We start from the raw sequence: 26,109 nt of genomic DNA on the forward strand, positions 1-26,109 counted from the left end.
AGACAGCCAGGGGGAGGTATGACTGTCCGTCCGCCGGAGACAGCCAGGGGGAGATATGACTGTCCGTCCGCCGGAGACAGCCAGGGGGAGGTATGACTGTCTGTGAGCCGGAGACAGCCAGGGGGAGATATGACTGTCTGTGAGCCGGAGACAGCCAGGGGGAGATATGACTGTCCGTCCGCCGGAGACAGCCAGGGGGAGATATGACTGTCCGTCCGCCGGAGACAGCCAGGGGGAGATATGACCGTCCGTCCGCCGGAGACAGCCAGGGGGAGGTATGACTGTCCGTCCGCCGGAGACAGCCAGGGGGAGGTATGACTGTCCGTCCGCCGGAGACAGCCAGGGGGAGGTATGACTGTCCGTCCGCCGGAGACAGCCAGGGGGAGGTATGACCGTCCGTCCGCCGGAGACAGCCAGGGGGAGATATGACCGTCCGTCCGCCGGAGACAGCCAGGGGGAGGTATGACCGTCCGTCCGCCGGAGACAGCCAGGGGGAGGTATGACTGTCCGTCCGCCGGAGACAGCCAGGGGGAGATATGACTGTCCGTCCGCCGGAGACAGCCAGGGGGAGATATGACTGTCTGTGAGCCGGAGACAGCCAGGGGGAGGTATGACTGTCCGTCCGCCGGAGACAGCCAGGGGGAGGTATGACTGTCCGTCCGCCGGAGACAGCCAGGGGGAGGTATGACTGTCCGTCCGCCGGAGACAGCCAGGGGGAGATATGACTGTCTGTGAGCCGGAGACAGCCAGGGGGAGGTATGACCGTCCGTCCGCCGGAGACAGCCAGGGGGAGGTATGACTGTCCGTCCGCCGGAGACAGCCAGGGGGAGGTATGACCGTCCGTCCGCCGGAGACAGCCAGGGGGAGGTATGACTGTCCGTCCGCCGGAGACAGCCAGGGGGAGATATGACCGTCCGTCCGCCGGAGACAGCCAGGGGGAGGTATGACCGTCCGTCCGCCGGAGACAGCCAGGGGGAGATATGACCGTCCGTCCGCCGGAGACAGCCAGGGGGAGGTATGACTGTCCGTCCGCCGGAGACAGCCAGGGGGAGGTATGACTGTCCGTCCGCCGGAGACAGCCAGGGGGAGGTATGACTGTCCGTCCGCCGGAGACAGCCAGGGGGAGATATGACTGTCCGTCCGCCGGAGACAGCCAGGGGGAGATATGACTGTCCGTCCGCCGGAGACGCTCAGAGGGAGACGACCGTGTAGAGCAACCTCCCGCAGGAGAGACAGGCAGAGTAATGTTGCCTAGCAGCACGTGCCGCCGTTACTAGGTGACCACCGTGGTCTCTGCACCGGGCACACGCTGCGGTTCCTGTATTATTGCGTTACACGGTGTCAGTTTTCTCTTCAGCCAATCACATGACACGCCTGAGGCGGCACATATAACTGACAGGCAGAACAGCCAATGAAGAGGCGGGAGAGTGTGGCGGGAAAAAGGTGGGCTTTGTGAGCGATGGCAGAGCAGATGGAAGCGGAGGAGAGAGCCTCGTCCTCTGCACTTGCGGCGCCGTCTTCAGAGGCGGAACCCGCGGCCGGGAGAGCGGACACGTCCAAGCGCCTGCTGCTGTTCAACACGTTGGTGGATAAGTTCCTGGCGGGGCTGATGGAGGCGGGAAGGTGAGACGTCCTATCGCGGCCTCATTGGAGAAGCCGTGCAGCTGGTTCGATGTGATTGGCTGCTGGGACTCTTCTTGTATTGTGATTAGTCCATGTTTACCGGGTTGTTTGTTGCTCCCGTGCCCTCATTGGTTTTGTATTTTATTATACAGTTTGTGATTGGTTGTAAGTTTGATAGGTTCAGTGTGATTGGCTGCTTGTATTTTCGTGCCTGTGAACACAATATCAGTGTAGTCCGAGGAGCTAACAATCCAGTTATACCCATGTCCTCCTGCAGCGGCCACTAGTGCCAGTTTCTGCTATAGAAAACCTTCCCACTGATAGCTACATACATGGGTCGTCATGGCAACCATGGTATGTCGTCTAAAGGCATGTCACGGGGTGAAAGGTGTACCAAGATGGCGGACCAGAAGTCACGAGGACATACATTTAGGGCTCATTCACACGACCGTTCCGTCTGTCCTGGTCAGTTCCTGTTTTTTTGCGGCCTTACGGACAGGTCCATCTTGTCACTGTCTTTTGTGTAGGATCGGATGCACACGGCCGCGCTTCCATCAGTTCCTACATATAACACATTGGATGCCGTATGTCCGCTCCGTTACTATGCAACATGTCCTATTCTGTTCTGTAATAACGGCCCGTGACTCCATACAAGTCAATGGGTCCGCACGGAAGCTGTGTATGGGTGCCCCCGCCACAAGCACAGCAGTGCGAGCAGCTGCGGGGATGACGGGCGCCGACACCAGGTGGTTACCTCAGATCATTACCTGCTGTGATGAACTCCGCTGCCCTCCTGACATCAGCGCTCGTCACTGACTTCCATGCCCGCCGCGTTCTCACATCAAGTCTTGTGGGAGCTCATGATGTCACCGCTAGTCACTAGTGATGGGCAGTCCGGCTCTTTAGTGATCCGGTTCCCATGGCTCCGTTCACCAAAAAGAGCCGGATCTTTCAGCTCGTTCTCGGCTCCTTATTAAGTATGTGTTCACCGCAGGTGAAAACATATTTAAGATGATAGTAACGCCGCCAAAGCCCCGCCCACCCGTGGCTAAGCCCCACCCACTTACAAGCAGCCAATTAGATTGCTGAGTAGGCGGAGTTTAGACGGGTGGGCGGGGTATTGACGGCTAAAAGAGCCGTTTAGATATTTTAGTGGGTCACACTAGTGATCCGGCTCCTGTCGTTCACAGCAGGGAGCCGGATCTTTGTGTTGGATCGTTCGCGACCGACACATCACTACTAGTCACGGTCTCGGGCCGGTGGCAACACTTGCGGTTAGAACAGAGCGGCCATGGAAGTCAGTGACCAGCGCTGATGTCAGGAGGGCAGCGGAGATCATCATTGCAGGTAATGTACCTCGCTAACCTCATGAAGTCAGCGCTCGTCATCCCCTGCAGTGACCTGGGCTGACCTCATGTTAGCTCAGGTCACTGCACTGCTCTCCCAGCCAATGGGGAACATTCTGTGCTTCACTGACTGGAACAGTGACTATGGTATGGATCGTCCTGGGACCCCCTTATTGGATTACGCCAAACCCGGATTTGTATTTTCTTTAGGGACTGTGTTGGGGAGGTTTTTTTTTTTTCAAATAAAAATGTTTGTCATCTATTTTCCTTTATTACTGACTGGGTTTATTGATGTTGGGTATCTGATAGACTCCGTGACATCACTAACCCCAGGGCTTGATGCCAGGTGACATTACACATCTAGCATCAACCCCATATATTACCCAGTTTGCCACCGCACCAGGGCAAAGGGATGAGCTTTTGCAAAGCGCCAGGATTGCTGCATCTAATGGATGCGCCACTTTTGGGGCAGCTGCGGCCTGCTATTTTTAAACACAATAAAATATAGGCCATAACATCTAGGAATAAAGCACCGGGGTACCACTAAATAGTGGACACCGGGTGGGTATGTTCTTCAATAAACATGGTATAAGGAGGAGAAAAGGAAGAACGGAAACCAAGAAATTCGTGAAATATATTTAAGTTTATTGTTAAATATTTTTTTTATTTAAATATGCAAAAGGTGAAAAATACAAAAATATTGAAAAAACAAATAGATCAGGTACAAAGACAATGACAGGCAAGTTGCATAATAGCCTGCATGAACTAGACCGGAGAAGAGGAGCAGACCCCCTCCCAGGCAGCGCGGCCCCTGAGAGACTATGAAGATATCATCCGATGTATGTCAGTGTCCTCATATAAACGCATATTACTCCCATTATGGATGAGGGGCGAGACAATAACAAGTTATCATGCATATAGGATCACAAAAATGGCTCAATCAGCGTAGGTTATCACTCTAGCCCAAAATCAGATTAGACCTATAATAATGTAGATATACCGCGATTTAAAGGGGCTAATAGAATGCCTATAATAAAGCTGGATATGATATGTGCTATGCAATCATGGAGACGGGCGATAGCTAATAGAAAAGTGTATATAAACTAGCGCTACATTGCATAGAGGATAGAAAGATCACTAAATGCATGAATAGCCCGAGTATGGGAGGAATAGCAGTGCCACAAGAGTGAAAACAGGGGACAGCAGTGAAATTAACTCTTTGTAAAGAGATCAATATTTACCTGTAAAGATGTGTGGTCACGGTGGGTGGGAGGGGGGATCCCCCAATGATCGTTTCACTAAGGCGCTGGAAAAATGATTTCATCATCCCCAAACATCCTTTCAATTGATAGGATAAGAAAAGTGTCCAAAAAAAGCTCCTTAGTGAAACGATTCTTGGTTTCTGTTCGGCCTGCTATTTTTAGGCTGGGGAGGGTCCAATAACCACGGACCTCCCTAGTCTGAGATTACCAGACCATAGCTGTCCACTTTACCTTGGCTGGTGATCCAATTTAGCGGGACCCCATGTTTTTTGTTTATTTATTTAATGTAAAATAACAGCGTGGGGTGGCCTCTGTTTTTGGATTCCCGCCAAGGTGTAGCTGCCAGCTGTGGTCTGCAGGCTGCAGCCGTCTGCTTTACCCGACCGAGCTGGCTACAAAAGATAGGGGAAGATCCCATGTCGGTTTTTGGGGGAAAATAATGAATTTGTGGCTAAAACAAGGCTAAACACCCTTTAGGCTATGTGCGCACTAGAAAAAGGATTTTTCTCAAGAAATTTCTTGAGTGATGGATTAGCGCACCTGTGTTAAAAAAACACACCAATAACGCACAGAAAAACGCATGCGGTTTTACTGCGTTTTGGTGCATTTTTTTGCAGGTTGGTCCCTGTGTTTTTTAATGCTTTAACAGCAATACATAAGATAGATAGAAAGATGGATAGATGAATTAAAAAAAAAAAAAAGACATGGTCTCCCATATCTTTTGTTGCCAGCTCGGGTAAAGCAGGCGGCTGCAGCCTGCAGACCACAGCTGGCAGCTTCACCTTGGCTGGTAATCCAAAACAGAGGGCACTCCACACTGTTATTTTACATTAAATAATTTAAAACAGAAAACGTGGGGACCCCCCAAATTGGATCACCAGCCAAGGTAAAGCGGACAGCTATGGTCTGGTATTCTCAGACTAGTGAGGTCCACCGTTATTGGACACTCCCCAGCCTAAAAATAGCAGGCTACAGCCGCCCCAGAAGTGGCGCATCCATTAGATGCACCAATCCTGGCGCTTTGCCCCAACTCATTTCGTTGCCCTGGTGCGGTGGCAAACGGGGTAATATATGGGGTTAATACCAGATGTGTAATGTTACCTGGCATCAAGCCCTGGGGTTAGTGATGTCACGCGTCTATCAGATACCCGACATCACTAACCCAGCCAGTAAGAAAAAAAAAATAGACAACAAAAAAAGTTTTATTTGAGAAAACACTCCCCAAAACATTCCCTCTTTCACCAATTTATTGAAAAGAACAATCAAATCTGGGTCCGGCGTAATCCAATAAGGGGGTCCCAGGACGATCCATACCATAGTCACTGTCCCAGTCAATGAAGAACAGAATATTCCCCATTGGCTGGGAGAGCAATGCAGTGACCTGAGCTAACATCAATAGGTCAGCCCAGGTCACTGCAGGGGATGACGGGCGCTGGTGTCACGAGGTTAGATGAGATCATTACCTGCTGTGAGGATCTCCTGCCTCCTGACGTCAGCGCTGTCACTGACTTCTATGCCCGACGCGTTCTCAGCAGTATCGCGGGAGCCTGTGACGTCACCGCTAGTGACAGTCTCGGGCCGCCCTCGAGACGTGAGGTCAGAATGCGGCAGGCGGGGGGGGCAGACACTGACATTGCACTGCGGTGCAGGCAGCCGCGGGGCTGGAGCGGGACACAGACTGCAGGGGCACCCGACGGAGGTCACACGGAAGTGCGGCTTCCAGGGATTGAGTGTTATGTGTGTGTGTTTACTCTCAGCTCCGCTTCCTCTTCCTGTCATAATGACATCACTTCCTGCAAAACGCAGGCAGCGATGTACATTATGTCCCGAAAAACGTGAAATACCGCAGGGAATAATGCAGGAAAACGCAATGATACGCACAGAATTTGCTGCCTGCGTTATTCCCTGCGCTATTTCATGATTACATGGCAGTCAGTGGAGTGATACCGCAGCTCGCTGCAGAATAGAAGTGACGCTCAGTCTTTTTCTTAAGAAAATCTACAGAAAGAATTTTCTTGAGAAAAAAACGCAGCGTGCACAGATAATTTTTTTTGCCATAGGTTTTGCTGGGAAATGTCTGCAGAAAGGTTACAACCATTTTCTCAAGAAATATCTGCAGCAAAAACGCAAAAAAACCCGCAGATAAAGAACGCAGTGTGCGCACAGGGCCTTAGTGTCACATGAAAGACACTAATGGGTGCAAGATTACAAACTGCAGGGGAGTTGGACACTATATATGTTTTTTCTAGCTTTCTAGCTTTTGACTGTATGTAGCCCTCCTTCCGTTTTCTTTTGCGGTCCGCAAAAAAACCCGCAAGGCACACAAATGTAAAACGGACCGTATACAGAACGGATGCGGTTGTCGCAAGATGTATTTGAGGAAAAGCAGGAGCGCAAAAAAAACGGACCGTCGTGTGATATTATATATTTTTTTTTTATAAACCCTTAGCTTGTCTTTGTTTCACTATGTGCATGCTGGGTCTGCAGTTAACTGTGACCTCTGAGAGGTTAAAACCCTGTGATCAGAGCTTGTTCCTGTTCCAGGAGTGTTATTTTGCCCTGTGTATACTGCCTGGCTTTCAGCAGGGGACGCCTGGCGGGGCTCTGACAGTCCGGCCGTTAGTAAGTGAGGCCTGGCGGGGCTCTGACAGTCCGGCCGTTAGTAAGTGAGGCCTGGCGGGGCTCTGACAGTCCGGCCGTTAGTAGGTGAGGCCTGGCGGGGCTCTGACAGTCCGGCCGTTAGTAGGTGAGGCCTGGCGGGGCTCTGACAGTCCGGCCGTTAGTAAGTGAGGCCTGGCGGGGCTCTGACAGTCCGGCCGTTAGTAGGTGAGGCCTGGCGGGGCTCTGACAGTCCGGCCGTTAGTAGGTGAGGCCTGGCGGGGCTCTGACAGTCCGGCCGTTAGTAAGTGAGGCCTGGCGGGGCTCTGACAGTCCGGCCGTTAGTAAGTGAGGCCTGGCGGGGCTCTGACAGTCCGGCCGTCAGTAGGTGACGCCTGGCGGGGCTCTGACAGTCCGGCCGTTAGTAAGTGAGGCCTGGCGGGGCTCTGACAGTCTGGACGTCAGTAGGTGAGGCCTGGCGGGGCTCTGACTGCCCGGTTTTCAGCGGGCGACTCCTGGCGGGGCTCTGACAGTCTGGACGTCAGCGGGTGACTCCTGGCGGGGCTCTCTCTTTCCGGCCGTCAGTATATGCGCTTGCCTTCAGTGACTGAAGTGCTGCACTATCGGGCCCTGACACTTTTCCCCTCTTTCCGCAGTTATCAGCGATTCGCCGGCTGTTACCACAAGTTCTACAAGATCCAGCCGGAGATCACCCGCAGCATCTACGAGCAGTTTGTGACCCAGCTGCTCTCCTGCATCAATGTAAGTATCCTGCAGACCCCGGGGGGGGGCGAGGACCCCGACTCTCCAGACTACGGCTTTCTTCCGTTCCCAGGCGGAGATCCAGGAGCTGAAGGAGGAGGGAAACCTGGAGCGAATGCTCGACTCTCTGGACACACTGGAGCGAGAGGCTGGAGATAATCTGGAGGTGCAGTGGTGAGTGACCTCCGCCCAGCAGCCAGCACACTCCTCGCAGCTGAGGGTTTGTTACAATTGCAGCTTCCCCCCCTCACCTCCAGGCGTCCTAGCGGGATCCCAGAGGAGGACCTCCGCAGCCACCTGGTGCCGTACCTCCTGAGGCAGCGGGGATACCTGCGCAGGCTCGTGAAGGAGAAGCAGCAGGAGAACGCGCGGCTGGGGCAGTCCGTCCTGACCGGGAGGGAGAAGATCGAGGAGATGCGGAGAGAGATCGAGCGGAGGCGGCAGGCCTGGCAGGTAATAACCCAGTGGAGGGCGAATAGCACGAGCACTACAACTCCCAGCAATGCCATGTCTGGTTCTCGTCTTCTTCCTTTAGAGTCTGAGTCGGTCCCAGCGGGATCTGGTCCTGTCCCTTCACGGCTCCAGTTCTCCACCTTCTTTCCCCACATTGTGAGACTTTGTTTTTGTTGTTTTTTGTCAATAAAGTTTTTGCTTTTTCAACCCAATTCCTGCAGTTTACAATAAACCTAAATTAATATAATTAACAGTGACCTCCTGTGATGAAGTCGTGCCGCGGCCGCACAGCGGGGAGGAGGAGAGGGGTGCCACGGCCACAGATTGGGGAGGACAGGGTGCCGCGGCCGCACAGCGGGGAGGACAGGGTGCCGCGGCCGCACAGCGGGGAGGAGGAGAGGGGTGCCATGGCCGCACAGCGGGGAGGACAGGGTGCCGCGGCCGCACAGCGGGGAGGACAGGGTGCCGCGGCCGCACAGCGGGGAGGACCGGGTGCCGCGGCCGCACAGCGGGGAGGACCGGGTGCCGCGGCCGCACAGCGGGGAGGACCGGGTGCCGCGGCCGCACAGCGGGGAGGACAGGGTGCCGCGGCCACAGGTTGGGGAGGACAGGGTGCCGCGGCCACAGGTTGGGGAGGACAGGGTGCCGCGGCCACAGATTAGGGAGGACAGGGTGCCGCGGCCACAGATTAGGGAGGACAGGGTGCCCCGTCCACAGACTGGGGAGGACAGGGTGCCCCGTCCACAGACTGGGGAGGACAGGGTGCCCCGTCCACAGACTGGGGAGGACAGGGTGCCCCGTCCACAGACTGGGGAGGACAGGGTGCCCCGTCCACAGACTGGGGAGGACAGGGTGCCCCGTCCACAGACTGGGGAGGACAGGGTGCCCCGTCCACAGACTGGGGAGGACAGGGTGCCCCGTCCACAGACTGGGGAGGACAGGGTGCCCCGTCCACAGACTGGGGAGGACAGGGTGCCGCGGCCACAGACTGGGGAGGACAGGGTGCAGAGATCCTTCCAGGCTGTAAGTAAACCCTCTGTGGTTTTGGACTCGGAGGCTGCTGCTGCGCCCTGTGGTCTCCTGTGAACTCCGTCCCCCCCAGCACAGACATGTGGGGGCGGCGATACTGTCCTCTATCGCAGCAGCAAAACGCCCTGCACCGGGACATTGTCAGAGCACAACGAGGTGTCATCTATAGGTGTAATATACCTGCACCAGGATACCGACCTCGACACGCAGGGTAACAACACCGACATTCAGGGGTACAGTAGAACGATGCCAACGTATGGAATAGTGATACGTACACTCTGACTACGGGATAACAGACACTGACACTGGGGGGTACAGGATAATGACACTGGGGGTACAGGATAATGACACTGGGGTACAGGATAATGACACTGGGGGTACAGGATAATGACACTGGGGGTACAGGATAATGACACTGGGGGTACAGGATAATGACACTGGGGGTACAGGATAATGACACTGGAGGGTGCAGGATAATGACACTGGGGGGTACAGGATAATGACACTGGGGGGTACAGGATAATGACACTGGGGGTACAGGATAATGAAACTGGGGGTACGGGATAATGACACTGGAGGGTGCAGGATAATGACACTGGGGGTACAGGATAATGACACGGGGGTACAGGATAATGACACTGGGGGGTACAGGATAATGACACTGGGGGTACGGGATAATGACACTGGAGGGTGCAGGATAATGACACTGGGGGTACAGGATAATGACACTGGGGGTACGGGATAATGACGCTGGGGGTACAGGATAATGACGCTGGGGGTACAGGATAATGAAACTGGGGGTACGGGATAATGACACTGGAGGGTGCAGGATAATGACACTGGGGGTACAGGATAATGACACTGGGGGGTACAGGATAATGACACTGGGGGGTACAGGATAATGACACTGGGGGTACAGGATAATGACACTGGGGGTACAGGATAATGACACTGGAGGGTGCAGGATAATGACACTGGGGGGTACAGGATAATGACACTGGGGGTACAGGATAATGACACTGGGGGTACAGGATAATGACACTGACACTGGGGGCACAGGATGATGACACTGGGGGTACAGGGTAATGACACTGGGGTACAGGATGATGCCACTGGGGGTACAGGATGATGCCACTGGGGGTACAGGATAATGACACTGGGGGGTACAGGATAATGACACTGGGGGGTACAGGATAATGACACTGGGGGTACAGGATAATGACACTGGGGGGTACAGGATAATGACACTGGGGGGTACAGGATAATGACACTGAGGGTACAGGATAATGACACTGGGGGGTACAGGATAATGACACTGGGGGGCACAGGATGATGACACTGGGGGTACAGGATAATGACACTGACACTGGGGGTGTTACCCCGCACCCCGAGTGTCTGTGCGGATGATAGAGATGGTGCGGGGTAACAGACACTCGGGGTGCGGGGTAACAGACACTCGGGGTGCGGGGTAGCCCCCTGGCCTCGGTGCCCGTGCTCCTCCTGGCACTCAGCAGTACAGGACGTGGCTCCGTGGCCGGCCGAGGCCTCCGGTTCCGGTTGTGGTGTGGAGGAAATGTTTTCTGGCTCGTGTTAATCACACGGAGGAGGACGAGGAGCGGATAATGCTATACTGCTGCTGCGGCTGCGGCTTCTGACCATGTGATTATAAGGTTATAATGCATCGGTCTCTTTCCTTAACCCTTCGTTACCTGGCAGAGTGGATGTCGTCCCCCAGTCGCAGGGATCCGTCCCCTCACTCTGATCACTGACTGTAATGATTCCATGGTTTCCAGTCCGATAGTCCGGACTATCTCATAATCTGACACCTGTATGTGCAAGTCCTAAGATTCAAAAATGGTGACGTAAAAGGTATAAAATTGCGCTTTGTATCCGGGGAAGCAGGGGTTAAGCTTCGCAGCACTGATTTTATTTTCGGGATGCTGCTGTCCACCCCTGGCGCTGAGCCGGACCCTCCTCCGCTGAGCCGGACCCTCCTCCGCCCGTGATGGGTATAAGTATACGGAGCAATGGCTCCAGGAGGACACAGGAGACGCCGCCATGAGACTCTTTATCGTTGCCGTTCTGCTCGCGATGGTCGCCCTGGTCCTGGGGCGTGGAGGTACGTACCACATCAGTACATGGCACCTGCCTAAAGAGGAGGGAATGGAGGTTAGAGATTTAAAGGGATCCTCTGGATCAGGACCGCGGTGTACTAGTAGATTCCTCCATAGTCACAGCAGGTAAGGGGCAGACATGACCAATCCCCCCACAGAAGCGCCGCAGCCTCTTTTCCCTGTACAGGATGGATTGGTGATGTCTGCCGTACACAGTGTGCCCACAGACACAACCAATCAGTCCTATAGTGGCGGCGGGGCTCTGCTGATTGATTGGTAATGCCTGTATATAAGATCTCCCTGCATAGAGAGAATGGAGCCTATAAGCTCGGTGTCTTCTCAGTTGTAGATCCTGATCACGACAACGTGGACGATTCTCCCCCATCACAAGGTTGGTACCAAGTCCAGTTATAGTGCTCTGATTACATGCGTCCGCCGGCACTACTAGTGAGAAAGAGGAGGTACTGTGCAGTATCCATAGCAACACATACAGAGAGGAGGTACTGTGCAGTATCCATAGCGACACATACAGAGAGAGGAGGTACTGTGCAGCGTCCATAGCGACATACAAAGAGAGGAGGTACTGTGCAGTATCCATAGCGACACATACAAAGAGAGGAGGTACTGTGCAGCATCCATAGCGACACATACAGAGAGAGGAGGTACTGTGTAGCGTCCATAGCGACATACAAAGAGAGGAGGTACTGTGCAGCGTCCATAGCAACACATACAGAGAGGAGGTACTGTGCAGCGTCCATAGCAACACATACAGAGAGGAGGTACTGTGCAGCGTCCATAGCAACACATACAGAGAGGAGGTACTGTGCAGCGTCCATAGCAACACATACAGAGAGGAGGTACTGTGCAGCGTCCATAGCAACACATACAGAGAGGAGGTACTGTGCAGCGTCCATAGCAACACATACAGAGAGGAGGTACTGTGCAGCATCCATAGCAACACATACAGAGAGGAGGTACTGTGCAGCATCCATAGCGACACATACAAAGAGAGGAGGTACTGTGCAGCGTCCATAGCAACACATACAGAGAGGAGGTACTGTGCAGCGTCCATAGCAACACATACAGAGAGGAGGTACTGTGCAGCGTCCATAGCAACACATACAGAGAGGAGGTACTGTGCAGTGTCCATAGCAACACATACAGAGAGGAGGTACTGTGCAGCATCTATAGCAACACATACAGAGAGGAGGTACTGTGCAGCGTCCATAGCGACACATACAGAGAGGAGGTACTGTGCAGCGTCCATAGCGACACATACAAAGAGAGGAGGTACTGTGCAGCGTCCATAGCGACACATACAAAGAGAGGAGGTACTGTGCAGCATCTATAGCAACACATACAGAGAGGAGGTACTGTGCAGCGTCTATAGCAACACATACAGAGAGGAGGTACTGTGCAGCGTCTATAGCAACACATACAGAGAGGAGGTACTGTGCAGCGTCTATAGCAACACATACAGAGGAGGTACTGTGCAGCGTCTATAGCAACACATAGAGAGGAGGTACTGTGCAGCGTCTATAGCAACACATAGAGAGGAGGTACTGTGCAGTGTCTATAGCAACACATACAGAGAGGAGGTACTGTGCAGTGTCCATAGCAACACATACAGAGAGGAGGTACTGTGCAGCGTCAATAGCGACACATACAAAGAGAGGAGGTACTGTGCAGCGTCTATAGCAACACATACAGAGAGGAGGTACTGTGCAGCGTCTATAGCAACACATACAGAGAGAGGAGGTACTGTGCAGCGTCTATAGCAACACATACAAAGAGAGGAGGTACTGTGCAGCGTCTATAGCAACACATACAGAGGAGGTACTGTGCAGCGTCTATAGCAACACATAGAGAGGAGGTACTGTGCAGCGTCTATAGCGACACATACAGAGAGAGGAGGTACTGTGCAGTGTCTATAGCAACACATACAGAGAGGAGGTACTGTACAGCATCTATAGCAACACATACATAGAGAGGAGGTGCTGTGCAGAGTCCATAGCGACACATACAAAGAGAGGAGGTACTGTGCAGCGTCTATAGCGTCACATACAGAGAGAGGAGGTACTGTACAGCATCTATAGCAACACATACAAAGAGAGGAGGTACTGTGCAGCGTCTATAGCAACACATACAAAGAGAGGAGGTACTGTGCAGCGTCTATAGCAACACATACAGAGAGGAGGTACTGTGCAGCGTCTATAGAGACACATACAAAGAGAGGAGGTACTGTGCAGCGTCCATAGAGACACATACAAAGAGAGGAGGTACTGTGCAGCGTCTATAGCAACACATACAGAGAGAGGAGGTACTGTGCAGCGTCTATAGCGACACATACAAAGAGAGGAGGTACTGTGCAGCGTCTATAGCGACACATACAGAGAGAGGAGGTACTGTACAGCGTCTATAGCAACACATACAGAGAGGAGGTACTGTACAGCATCTATAGCAACACATACATAGAGAGGAGGTGCTGTGCAGAGTCCATAGCGACACATACAAAGAGAGGAGGTACTGTGCAGCGTCTATAGCGACACATACAGAGAGAGGAGGTACTGTGCAGCGTCTATAGCAACACATACAAAGAGAGGAGGTACTGTGCAGCGTCTATAGCAACACATACAGAGAGGAGGTACTGTGCAGCGTCTATAGAGACACATACAAAGAGAGGAGGTACTGTGCAGCGTCCATAGAGACACATACAAAGAGAGGAGGTACTGTGCAGCGTCTATAGCAACACATACAGAGAGAGGAGGTACTGTGCAGCGTCTATAGCAACACATACAGAGAGAGGAGGTACTGTGCAGTATCCATACCGACACATTCAGAGAGGAGGTACTGTGCAGCGTCTATAGCGACACATACAAAGAGAGGAGGTACTGTGCAGTGTCCATAGCGACACATACAAAGAGAGGAGGTACTGTGCAGCGTCCATAGCGACACATACAGAGAGGAGGTACTGTGCAGCGTCCATAGCGACACATACAAAGAGGAGGTACTGTGCAGCGTCTATAGCAACACATACAGAGAGAGGAGGTACTGTGCAGCGTCTATAGCGACACATACAGAGAGAGGAGGTACTGTGCAGCGTCTATAGCAACACATACAGAGAGAGGAGGTACTGTGCAGCGTCTATAGCAACACATACAGAGAGGAGGTACTGTACAGCATCTATAGCAACACATACATAGAGAGGAGGTACTGTGCAGCGTCCATAGCGACACATACAAAGAGAGGAGGCACTGTGCAGGGTCTGTACATGCGGTGGGAGAGGGGCGGCACTGTGCAGGGTCTGTAAATGCGGTAGGAGAGGGGCGGCACTGTGCAGGGTCTGTAAATGCGGTAGGAGAGGGGCGGCACTGTGCAGGGTCTGTACATGCGGTAGGAGAGGGGCGGCACTGTGCAGGGTCTGTACATGCGGTAGGAGAGGGGCGGCACTGTGCAGGGTCTGTAAATGCGGTGGGAGAGGGGCGGCACTGTGCAGGGTCTGTACATGCGGTGGGAGAGGGGCGGCACTGTGCAGGGTCTGTAAATGCGGTAGGAGAGGGGCGGCACTGTGCAGGGTCTGTGCATGCGGTAGGAGAGGGGCGGCACTGTGCAGGGTCTGTACATGCGGTAGGAGAGGGGCGGCACTGTGCAGGGTCTGTACATGCGGTAGGAGAGGGGCGGCACTGTGCAGGGTCTGTACATGTGGTAGGAGAGGGGCGGCACTGTGCAGGGTCTGTACATGCGGTGGTAGAGGGGCGGCACTGTGCAGGGTCTGTACATGCGGTAGGAGAGGGGCGGCACTGTGCAGGGTCTGTACATGCGGTAGGAGAGGGGCGGCACTGTGCAGGGTCTGTACATGCGGTAGGAGAGGGGCGGCACTGTGCAGGGTCTGTACATGCGGTAGGAGAGGGGCGGCACTGTGCAGGGTCTGTACATGCGGTAGGAGAGGGGCGGCACTTCTGACTGGATAATTCCGTTTTCTCACCCTCTCACCCTTCTTCTCTCCGGCAGCTTTCATCTCTAGACATGAATCTGCTAATTTTGCCCGAAGACCCCGACGCAACATCCACAACCTGTAAGTGCAGTGCATCTAATCCCATCATGTGTGATACCGTGTGCTGCGCCGTGTATCTAAGCCTGTCTCCCCCCTTTCTGCAGGATATACGGGGCCGCGGTGACATCGCCTCTGGAGGCTCGGAGAGAGGTGTGCGAGCTGAACCCGGACTGTGACGAGCTGGCCGACCACATCGGCTTCCAGGAGGCGTACAGGAGGTTCTATGGCCCGGTGTGAGGACCGATTCCCCGCCGCGTCCCCCGCTGTATGTCAGCGCCCCCTCCGCTGTATGTCAGCGCCCCCTCCGCTGTATGTCAGCGCCCCCGCCGCTGTATGTCAGCACCCCCGCCGCTGTATGTCAGCGCCCCCTCCGTTGTATGTCAGCGCCCCCACCGCCCCCCTACTGGTGCTTAGTTGGTCGCTGCTGACGCTTCTCTTTGCGGTTATGAATGCAATAAAATAAAAAATATATAATAAAAATGCACAGACCCGCAGCTTCATCACTGGTTTAATGCCCGCGGTTATTTCCATTGTTACAATATATTATTACAAGGCATCGGGGGAGGGGAGGGGGGCATCGCTCTGTCCCCCTGGTAGGAAAGGGTTAATACGTTCCAGTTATTGCAAATCAGGATCAAATCCTTCATTTTTTATTTTTTTTTTGGGGGGGGGGTAAGACGGCCCCTTTATGGCATATATCGGGGGGAGGGGGCTAATATACAGTAGTTGCAGTATACAAAAGCAGCAGCTGAGACCCCTGGAATGTGAAACCCGACCCTGGTAATCAAAGAGTTAAAAAAAAAACTAAACAAAAATCGTTATAAAAATAAATTGTGTTACAAAAAACAAAGTATAAAAACAAATAATAGATGAGAAAAAAGTCGATATTTCCTGCGATTAGTGATTATACATTAAGGAGGGTATAGAGAAGGCACCACTAGGGGGCGACCCCCGGACAGGACCCCACAGGAGGGGGTCACACAACTCCCCGGACTCCTAAGAGGGCAAGTCTACATAGATATATCGCCTTGGTAACACATATCAAGTTAAAGGGGTCGTCCAGGAGTTTGGAAAGTGCACCACAGCGCCATACACTGTGTAGTGGCCATTGTCTGGTACTGCAGCTCAGAGAATCCCAATATTTTAGTCCTGGACATCCCCTTTAAGGAATGAATGTAATTTATTATTAAAAAGCAGCAGATTCAGGTTGTTTTTTACCAAAATTAGAAACACATTGTTAAATTAATAGCAGCACCGAGTAATAGGAGAGGAGCAGACACCTACAAGAGCTGCCAGACAATGGCCCCCTCCCCCCATACACAGTGTGTTATGTGTGGGGAGGGGTATCTGGCAGAAGAGGACATTCAGCACGCCCAATACCTTATTTTTCTGATATTTTCTGTCTGGGGAGACAAATATGAGATCGTCGGCTGGGCCCAGTGAAATTGGGGGTGAAATGGACTACTAATGTGTATGGGGGTCTTTACATAAAAGGTGTAGGGTATAATTGGGCTCGAAAGTCATAATTACCGTACAAAAATCTACTTTGTAAAATGGTAATACTGCACTTTCACCACCAGGTGGCGGCAGAAATGCTTAACCGCAATAGATACAGTGTGTCCACCCATATCCTGCCCACCGCCATTAACGTGAGAGCGGCGGCAGCTATAGGCATAGAAGTGGTGTCTAGGTATAGTAAAGTAGCCATGCACTACGCAATGAAACCACCTATAGCGCCACCTGGTGGAAAACAACGGAGTTAGCATTTTTATCTTGTAAACGGAATGAGATAGAGAAAAAAAGTGAATTACAAAGTTTTGGGCATCATTAATTCAATCCGAATCGACACCTTGCATACAGAAATGCTATGATTAGAGCGTGTAACACTCACAAGGCTGCGGACGTGAAGCGACACCTCATGGAGACCTTCCTACAAGTCATTGGGTATGGGGCTGTGTGGAGTGGCCTCGCTCACCTGACCTGACCCCATTGGACTTCTTTCTGTGAGGTCACATCAAACAGCAGGTGTATGCGACCCCTCCACCAACATTGCAGGACCTACAACGACGTATCACAGATGCTTGTGCAAACGTGTTGTGACGACATGGACTCTCATGGGTTAAAGTTTCTTAAAATCCAGCCAGACAGCTTGATAGATTGTCTATAGACGGGGGGAGAAGTCCCTCATTGTTTTTACAAGACTCTTGTTGACTCAATGTAATTGTGTTGGCCACTGAAAGCCAGACGTATTGTTCTCCAGACATTTCCAGTAACCATTGTATTGACAATGTAATTACCTTAGTAGCCATTGTCTAGTCGGTGACTTGCCGACTCCATGTAGATATACTGAGTCTTTCTATGCACATCATTTAAATGAACATTATCCATGCAGCTTGAAATTCATCCAATGGGAGAAGCAATCTTGTCCAACCAATCGATGAGGACGCAGTGTATTCTAAGGGAAGGTTATGGCTATAAAAGGGACTTCTTTAAGCCACCAGGGTTGATGAAGGTTGATGGATGCTGAGGGATCCAGTCTAAGCTCTTTGGAGCTGACTAGAGGATCAGGATATCTTATGAATTCAATCTAGGGGCTCCGGTTGGAGACCATATCCACAGCCTAGGGATTTCGTCTCCGGCTGCCAGGATTATAACATCATACCAGGACTACCTAAGGAGGACACTCAGGTTGGGACAGTTCAGTCACCTGCTACAGACTTTGCAGACCTCACACAGCTTGGAACCTCTGAAGCACGGACATTCTAAATCCCTGGTGAGCAGCGGAAGGGTGAGGCTCTGTTGCCTGTTACATTTGTGTGTTTTGCTGGTTATGTGTTATGTGCCGTTAATTGTTTGGGGATCCAATAAAGTCTAATTATTGTGGTTCCCTCACCCTGTGTTGTCTGAGTAGTGTTACGCCCACGGTTGAGGAGGCCGGCGTTCAGTTGGGATGAGCCCTGAGCCACGCTGTCTTTCTAAAGGCGGCGGGTTTTAGTGGACGAGCGCACCCACTGAGCCCCGTGTCTCCACACATGTCACCCACCATATTACACAGCGTGCAGCAAGATACAGTATTCTGTGCAGAGGCCAGATGTGCATTGCAGCTGACGGGGGCCACTAATGAGCGCCATATGCGTGACCAGCATTCAATGTTTTGGGGGGGGGGTCATGGGTTTCATATCATAGCATTTCTGTATGCAAGGTGTCGATTCCTATTGAATTGATGATGACCTACAACTTTGTAATTCCCTTTTTTTCTCTATCTCGTTCCGATTTCGAGATAAAAATGCTAACTCCGTTGTTTTCCACCAGGTGGCGCTATAGGTGGTTTCATTGCGTAGCGCATGGCTACTTTACTATACCTAGACACCACTTCTATGGCTATAGCTGCCGCCGTTCTCAAGTTAATGGCGGTGGACAGGATATGGGTGGACACACTGTATACTGTATGTTTAAGAAGGTTAGATCGCCAGCTCTTCTGCTCGTGGTCTCCTGCAGTCACTTTATGGGTATATAATGGATACATTCAACAGGACCAATCACCAAAATCCTTCACCCCTAAAGCTCACATGCAAAATATCCCATCTAATTATCCGAAAACGCTCGTCCAGCCTCCACCGCCCGGGACCGATCCACCATTGTTACACAGTCTTCCTCCATACTAAACATCCCATGTTCATGCTCTGGTTCCTCCAGCCATATATACATTTCGGGGGGGGGGTGTTTGCTCAAATATCTTGACAAGCCCCACAGCTTTACAATCAGGGGGGTCTCAGACACAGACGGCCCCCCCAGTTTTTTATGATCCTGGACGAGCCCCCAATGCTGAGATTTTGAGATCTGTGACTATGCATCGCTTATATACTCTGTGCTGCTGTTAATTTTTCTATTCTAATCTCAAGTACCAGCCCTTTAGCTGAGACAAATAAACAATGTATGGCACCGAAACAGAGAGGTGGGCTAACCCCCCGCCTCTATGGCGATTAGTGCCGAGATGATCCCCAGCCGTTGGCTCGCTCCGGCCTGCACCGTCACTTCGCGATGTGGTGCTGGAGGATGGAGTTGGCTCTTGGAGACCACAGCAAGGTGGCGGTGAAGAAACAGATGAGGATCACGTTTCCCAGGACTGAAGTGGCCACGACGCCCAAAGTGCCGGCCAACGAGTCAGCTTCAGAGTGTGAACTGAGCCAGGCTTGGCGGGAGGAGCGGTCGGAGAGGACGGCTTCCATCTGGAAGTGTGTGCCCAGCACAGCACAGACATGGAAGAGCTGGTGACTGTGACCTGCAACGAGAAAGACCACATTGTAACACTACAGTTATTTATTACTGACTTTTGAATACGCTTCCAGATACTTTCCACAGCGGCTCTATATCATCAGAGTTCCAGCAATCCAACTCTTCCTCGATGACACGGGCATAATTATTACAGACTTTAGACTAAACGTCCAGCAACAGCTGTGTCATCAGAGTTCTAGCAATACAACTCTTCCTCAATGAGAAGGGTATATTTATTAGCCTTGTATCTGTACTTCCAGTTCATTTTAGTAGCTGCTCTGTATCATCAGAGTTCTAGCAATCCACCTATTCCTCGAAGACATGCATATATTTATTACAGACTTATGCCTACACTTCCAGAAACTTCCAGTGCCTTACAGCAACAGCTCTGTGTCTTTAGAGTTCTAGCAATCCAACTCTTCCTCGATGACACGGGCATAATTATTACAGACTTTAGACTATACTTCCAGCAACAGCTCTGTGTCATCAGAGTTCTAGCAATACAACTCTTCCTCGATGACACGGGCATAATTATTACAGACTTTAGACTATACTTCCAGCAACAGCTGTGTCATCAGAGTTCTAGCAATCCAACTTTTTCTCGAAAACATGGGTATATTTATTACAGACTTGCACCAACACTTACAGATATTTCAAGTGCCTTACAGCAGCTGCTTTGTGTCATTAGAGTTCTAGCAATACAACTCTCCCTCGATTACATGGGTATATTTATTACAGACTTATGCCTACACTTCCAGCTACTTTCTGTGCCTTTCCACAGCAGCTCTATATCATCAGAGTTCTAGCAATACAACTCTTCCTCAATGACAAGGGTATATTAGTCTTTTGCCTGTACTTCCAGTTCATTTCAGCAGCTGCTCTGTATCATCAGAGTTCTAGCTGTTATGATCCGATGTTCAATGACTATAATGAGCACAATCCACCAGAGTCATAGGTAATAACGTACTGACTGCAAGCCCTGAACTTAACACCACACCAGAAGTAGCCGGGCAGCATACCTGACAATCCTAGATGCCTCAAACCCAGCCAGAGGACTACATGACCTACAAGGCAGAAAGTGAAAAGAAATTATCTTGCCTCAGAGCAGATTTCCCCAAAGAGAATAGGCAGACTTCCACATGTACAGACTGTGAGCAGAGATGAAAAGACATGCACAGTAAGAGCAAGATGGAGCAAAGAGAGGCCACACTATACTAAATACAAAAGACAGGATAGGGAACTCTTGCGGTCGGTATGAAAATAACCTATGAAAACTTCCTACATGAAATGTGCAAAAAAGGAAGAGTAGTCTAACACTCGCACGTTCACAATCCGTAACAGACTCTGGTGAATTTGTAGGAAAAAAACTAGCAATTACCCTGCCGACTAACCTTTGCTAAAATAAATAGCAAAGACTGACTGGGAAGATAAATCTTTATCTGAAGGCACAAACAACACAGGATACGATACAAAAAAACCTTCAGAGATAATTCACAGAAGCAGAAGCAAATAACACACGAAAAGTATGAAGCAAAACCATGAACTTAGCATAGCTTGGTAGCGGGGAAGCCAGAGGGACAAAAGGCAGACTCCTATAGTCTCTGGAATTTCAGACAACTGGCAAAGATAAACAGCCAGCACACGCCTATATCCAAAATCAAGGTTTGAGCTGCAAACCAGGTGTGTAGAACTGGGGAACAGAATCTAACCACTAACCTCAGTGACCACAGGAGGGAGTCCAAGAGCGGAACTCCACCAGACAGTATTCACAACAGTAACCCCCCACACCTTGAGGAGGGGGCACCGAACCCTCACCAGGCCCTCCAGGACTATCCGGATGTGACTGATGAAAGACACGAACAAGCTCATCAGCATAAACCTCAGAGGCCAAAACCCAAGAGTTATCCTCCTGTCCATATCCCTTCCACTTCACAAGGTACTATAGTCCACGTCTAACAAGACGAGAATCCAGGATCTTCTCCACCTCATACTCCAACTCACCATCGACCAACACTGGGGTCAGGAGGGGCTGCAACGGGAAGCACAGGCTCAACATGTCTCCTTAACAAGGATTTATGGAAAACATTATGAATCTTGAAAGTATTCGGAAGAGCCAAATGAAAAGAGACAGGATTAATCACCTCCAATATACGATAAGGACCAATAAAACGAGGCTTAAACTTAGGTGAAGAAACCCTCAAAGGAATAAACCTGGAAGAAAGCCAAACCAGATCACCCACACGTAGCCGAGAACCAACACACCAACGTCGGTTAGCAAACCGCTGGGCACTCTCCTGAGACTGAGCCAAATTATCAACCACACGGTCCCAGATCAGCTGCAAACGCTCAACCACCGAATCAACACCCGGGCAGGCAAAAGGCACAACCTGCCCAGAGGAAAAGTGAGGATGAAATCCAAAATTGCTAAAGAAGGGGGACACCAAAGTGGCCGAACTGGCCCGACTGTTGAGGGCAAACTCGGCCAAAGGCAAAAACTCGAACCAATCATCCTGATCAGCTGACACAAAATATTGCAGATAGGTTTCCAAGGTCTGATTGGTCCTCTCCGTCTGACCATTAGAGTGGGGATGAAATGCAGAGGAAAATGACAACATAACCCACAACTTACTACAAAAGGACCTCCAAAACTTGGAAACAAACTGAGTCCCCCTGTCGGACACAATATTCTCTGGAATGCCATGCAAACGCACAACATGCAGAAAAAACAAGGAGACCAACTCCGAGGAAGACGTGAACTTGGACAAAGGCACCAAATGTACCATCTTAGAAAACCGGTCACAAACGACCCAGATGACAGTCATCTCCCGAGAGACAGGGAGCTCAGAAATAAAATCCATGGATATATGCGTCCATGGCCTCTCAGGTACAGGCAATGGCAGGAGCAACCCACTAGAACGCGAGCAAGAAGGCTTAGCTCACGCGCAAGTCTCACAGGACTGCACAAAGGCGCGCACATCACGAGACAAGGAAGGTGTCACAAAACAGGGGGTAGGAAGTAGAAGCCACAGCCCCCCTTCCACCACCCGACAGACAGAGCACGTGACGCGCTCTCTAGCGCCCCTCTTATAGTCAGGCCAATTATGGAATTGCCCGACAATAAGTAAGGAGGCTGCTATTCCCCCGATGATTGAAGGGCTCCCGGTGAGAGTAAGGTGTATATTCCCCCGACCTCAGTGGACGGAATATATCTAAACCTCCCTCAGATCTCACTGGTTGTCCCACAATGATCCTTGGCATAAACTCGCTGCCACCAATCGATTACGATAACTATTCGCCAAGCACACAGACGTGGGATTCAGGATCGAGACAACAGAACAGTCCAAGATTAAATTATATATTTTAATCGCCCTAAATGGCACACTAGAAACTACAATATATACAATATGGAATTTACAGAATATATACATAGGTCAGAGTACATCTACAAATAAGGCATGGTTACAAACAGAGGCAGATCAGGCAGTTACTTTATGCGTCTGGCCACAGGGCGGCGCCGTTCGACCAGGGTTTCAGGGACTTTCTCACAAGTGTATAGTACACTTGACCCCCGAGCAAAGACCAGCCATATCATGGCCGCATTGCCTTTATCAAACTGGCTACAATCCATGTCCCCTCCCCTTTTGGTGACCTCACAGGAGAGCACTGCCCCACCCCTGGTTGGAGTCTAAAATAATATCCCAAAGTGATTATTGGCCATAACTTTGCCTGGGTACGTCGTAAGCGGACGCCAATGCTCTCATTTTTACAGTTATGATTTTACCTTCACAATGATAGGACACATGGGTAGTCTGCTGGTGCCCCACTGGACCATATCAAGTTTGGGATACCTACCGAGGTCCCACACATATATAAAATATGTGCTGGGATCGTCAGCATGCCTGGATGCCATATTTCTGCTTGACAAATTTATGGGAAGCACGGCTGACGAGATATTACACATGTATTCCTGGTGCCTGTCTGTCTCAGGTGTACAGGAGGCCCCTTAATTAATTAGGAACTTCTTCCACAGTGACACAGAGGGGGGTCTTCCTTTCCCTTTGTGTTCTCAGGGTCTATAAACAGCTCCAGCTCACCTAATTTCCATATCATAAAAGATTGCCTTTTGTTCACGCCATTCCTAACAGACAATTTCCTCAAGTTAATTAGCATACTGATTGGAGCTTCCTTAGGCCTGAGTACCTTGACAAGATGGCGGCTATAGGAATATGGCTTAATAGCTCAGAATATATCCCTATGTCCAAACAGAAGGCCACCAAAATAATCTGCTAACTAGGTCCCTGGTACCAAAAATACCAGGATGACCGGCCAACGCAGAACAGTGAATCTCGGACACCACCCTCTTAGTCCATGCCTCAGGAACAAACAATCTTCCCGCAGGACATCTCTCTGGCTTATTCGCCTGGACGTTTTGAAGAGCCCGTCTCAAATCAGGTGAAACAGCAGATAAAACAACTCCCTCCTTGATACCAACAGGCTCCAAGGGTTCAAGAGAATCAGGGACAAAGCTCATAGAAAGGGCAGCCGCCTTAACGTTCTTAGATCTCGGAAGATAAGACCCCACAAAATCAAAGCGAGCAAAGAACAAGACCAACGGGCCTGCCTAGAATTCAGCCTCTTCGCCCTACTCAAGATAGATCAAATTCTTATGATCCGTCAGGACAACAAAATGCTTAGCTCCTTCAAGCCAATGTCTCCACTCCTCAAAGGCCCATTTCATGGCCAGTAATTCCCGATCGCCAACACCATAATTCTGCTTGGCAGAAGAAAATTTCCGAGAGAAGAAGGCACATGGTCTCAATTTAGAATCCTTAGGATCCCTCTGGGACAGAACAGCCCCGGCACCAATCTCAGAAGCATCGATTTCAACTTGAGAGGGGCAAGACAAATCTGGTTGACACAAAACAGGAGTTGAAGTAAAACGTCTCTTAAGCTCCCGAAAAGCAGAAACCACCTCAGGAATCCAGTTCTCCACATCAGCCCCTTTTCTGGTCAGGTCAGTCAGCGGTTTAACGATACTAGAAAAATTTGCAATAAATTTCCGATAGAAGTTAGCAAACCCCAAAAAATTCTGGAGACCTTTGACAAAAGAGAGTTGAACCCTTTTGTGAATAGCCTGAAACTTCTCCTGGTCCATCTCAATGTTGAAAGGAGACAAAATGAAACCCAAAAAAGAAACCTTCTGAACCCCAAAAAGGCACTTGGACCCCTTGACAAACAAGGAATTATCGCGAAGGACCTGAAAAACCTTCCTGACCTGGTCCACATGAAAATCCCAATCCGTGGAAAAAAAATCAAAATGTCGTCCAGATACACAATCAAAAACTTGTCGATAAAACAACGAAAAATGTCATGCAAAGCATGAAGGACTGGAAAACAGATGGGGCGTTCGTAAGTCCGAACAGCATCACGGTGTATTCGAAATGGCCTTCAGGTGAATTGAATGCCGTTTTCCATTCCTGACCCTGCTTGATACGAACCACATTATATGCACCCCTCAAATCAATCTTAGTGAACCAACATGCTCCCTTAATTCTGGCGAACAAGTCAGAAATCAATGGCAACTGATATTGGAATTTCACCGTAATCTTGTTCAACTGCCGATAGTCAACGCAGGGTCTCAGGGAGCCATCCTTCTTAGAAACAAAAAAGAACCCCGCACCTAAAGGGGAAGAAGAAGGTCTGATGTGTCCCTTCTCCAAGGCCTCCCTAATATAAGCCTCGTGTTCTGGAACAGTCAGATTAAAAAGTCTTCCCTCAGGGAACTTACTACCTGGTATCAGGTCAATGGCACAGTCACACTCCCTATGCGGAGGAAGCGGACCAGAATTTGGTTCATCAAAAACCTCCTAAAAATCAGACAAGAACTCAGGGATCCCTAAAACAGATGCGGAAATTGTCCTTAGAGGCAAAGCAGCATGTATCCCCTGACAGCCCCAACTAATAACAGACATGTTCTGCCAATCCAATAGCGGATTATGAGTCTGCAGCTATGGGTACCCCAACACGACAACATCATGCAAATCTTGGAAGACAAGAAACTGACACTCCTCAGAATGATCCGGAGCCATACGCATAGTCAAGACCGTCCCAAACTGTGGCTTGTTCTTTTGTTGCATCAATCCCTCTCAAAAGGATAGGGACCTGCAAGGACTGGAACGGGAAGCCACAACTCCTGGCAAACTTCAAATCCATTAAATTCAATGCAGCACCCGAGTCCACAAACGCCATTACAGCAAAGGATGATAACGAGCAGACCAGTGACACAGACAACAAAAATTTAGGCTGTATAGTATAGATGGTAAAGGAGCTGGGAATCCTCATACTCCGCTTAGGACAAGCCGAAATGACATGAGACGGGTCGCCGCAATAAAAACACAGCCTATTTTTCCATCTGAAACTCTGGCGATCACCACGAGATAACGTCCGATCGCACTGCACAGGTTCTGGAGCGTGATCAACAGATGCAGAAGCCTGATTTCCAGGCTGAAAACGTTCCGATTTATGCTCCCGTAAACGCCAGTCAATCTGAATAGCAAGAGACATTGAATTATTCAGCCCTGACGGCGTGGGGG

At 50.7% G+C, this 26,109-nt stretch overlaps 3 protein-coding genes across 4 annotated transcripts in view; 2 read left to right on the forward strand and 1 right to left on the reverse strand.

Moving 5' to 3' along the window:
* The first annotated feature begins 1,384 nt into the window (after nt 1-1,384).
* PMF1 (polyamine modulated factor 1) lies at nt 1,385-8,271 on the forward strand. Its single transcript, XM_075329830.1, has 5 exons — nt 1,385-1,623; nt 7,486-7,591; nt 7,665-7,765; nt 7,849-8,044; nt 8,127-8,271. The coding sequence occupies exons 1-5, from the start codon at nt 1,460-1,462 to the stop codon at nt 8,202-8,204; spliced, it is 645 nt and encodes a 214-aa protein (XP_075185945.1). The 5' UTR covers nt 1,385-1,459; the 3' UTR covers nt 8,205-8,271.
* Nucleotides 8,272-11,052: 2,781 nt separating this feature from the next.
* BGLAP (bone gamma-carboxyglutamate protein) lies at nt 11,053-15,710 on the forward strand. 2 transcript variants are annotated; one of them, XM_075331187.1, is made up of 4 exons: nt 11,053-11,192; nt 11,531-11,578; nt 15,199-15,262; nt 15,346-15,710. In XM_075331187.1, the coding sequence occupies exons 1-4, from the start codon at nt 11,132-11,134 to the stop codon at nt 15,476-15,478; spliced, it is 306 nt and encodes a 101-aa protein (XP_075187302.1). In that variant the 5' UTR covers nt 11,053-11,131; the 3' UTR covers nt 15,479-15,710. The 2 variants fall into 2 exon arrangements, with proteins under 2 accessions (XP_075187302.1, XP_075187303.1); XM_075331188.1 differs by lacking the exon at nt 11,531-11,578.
* A 2,916-nt stretch (nt 15,711-18,626) lies between these two features.
* The window catches only part of PAQR6 (progestin and adipoQ receptor family member 6), a 57,658-nt gene continuing 50,175 nt past the window's right edge, over nt 18,627-26,109 (reverse strand). The window contains exon 8 of the mRNA XM_075330927.1: nt 18,627-19,523. Coding sequence (XP_075187042.1) covers nt 19,273-19,523 — 251 coding nt within the window. The 3' untranslated portion in view covers nt 18,627-19,272. The remainder of the gene's footprint in view (nt 19,524-26,109) is intronic.

This window comes from Anomaloglossus baeobatrachus, chromosome 12, assembly GCF_048569485.1.
Source record: "Anomaloglossus baeobatrachus isolate aAnoBae1 chromosome 12, aAnoBae1.hap1, whole genome shotgun sequence".
Taxonomy (NCBI): Eukaryota; Metazoa; Chordata; class Amphibia; order Anura; family Aromobatidae; genus Anomaloglossus; species Anomaloglossus baeobatrachus.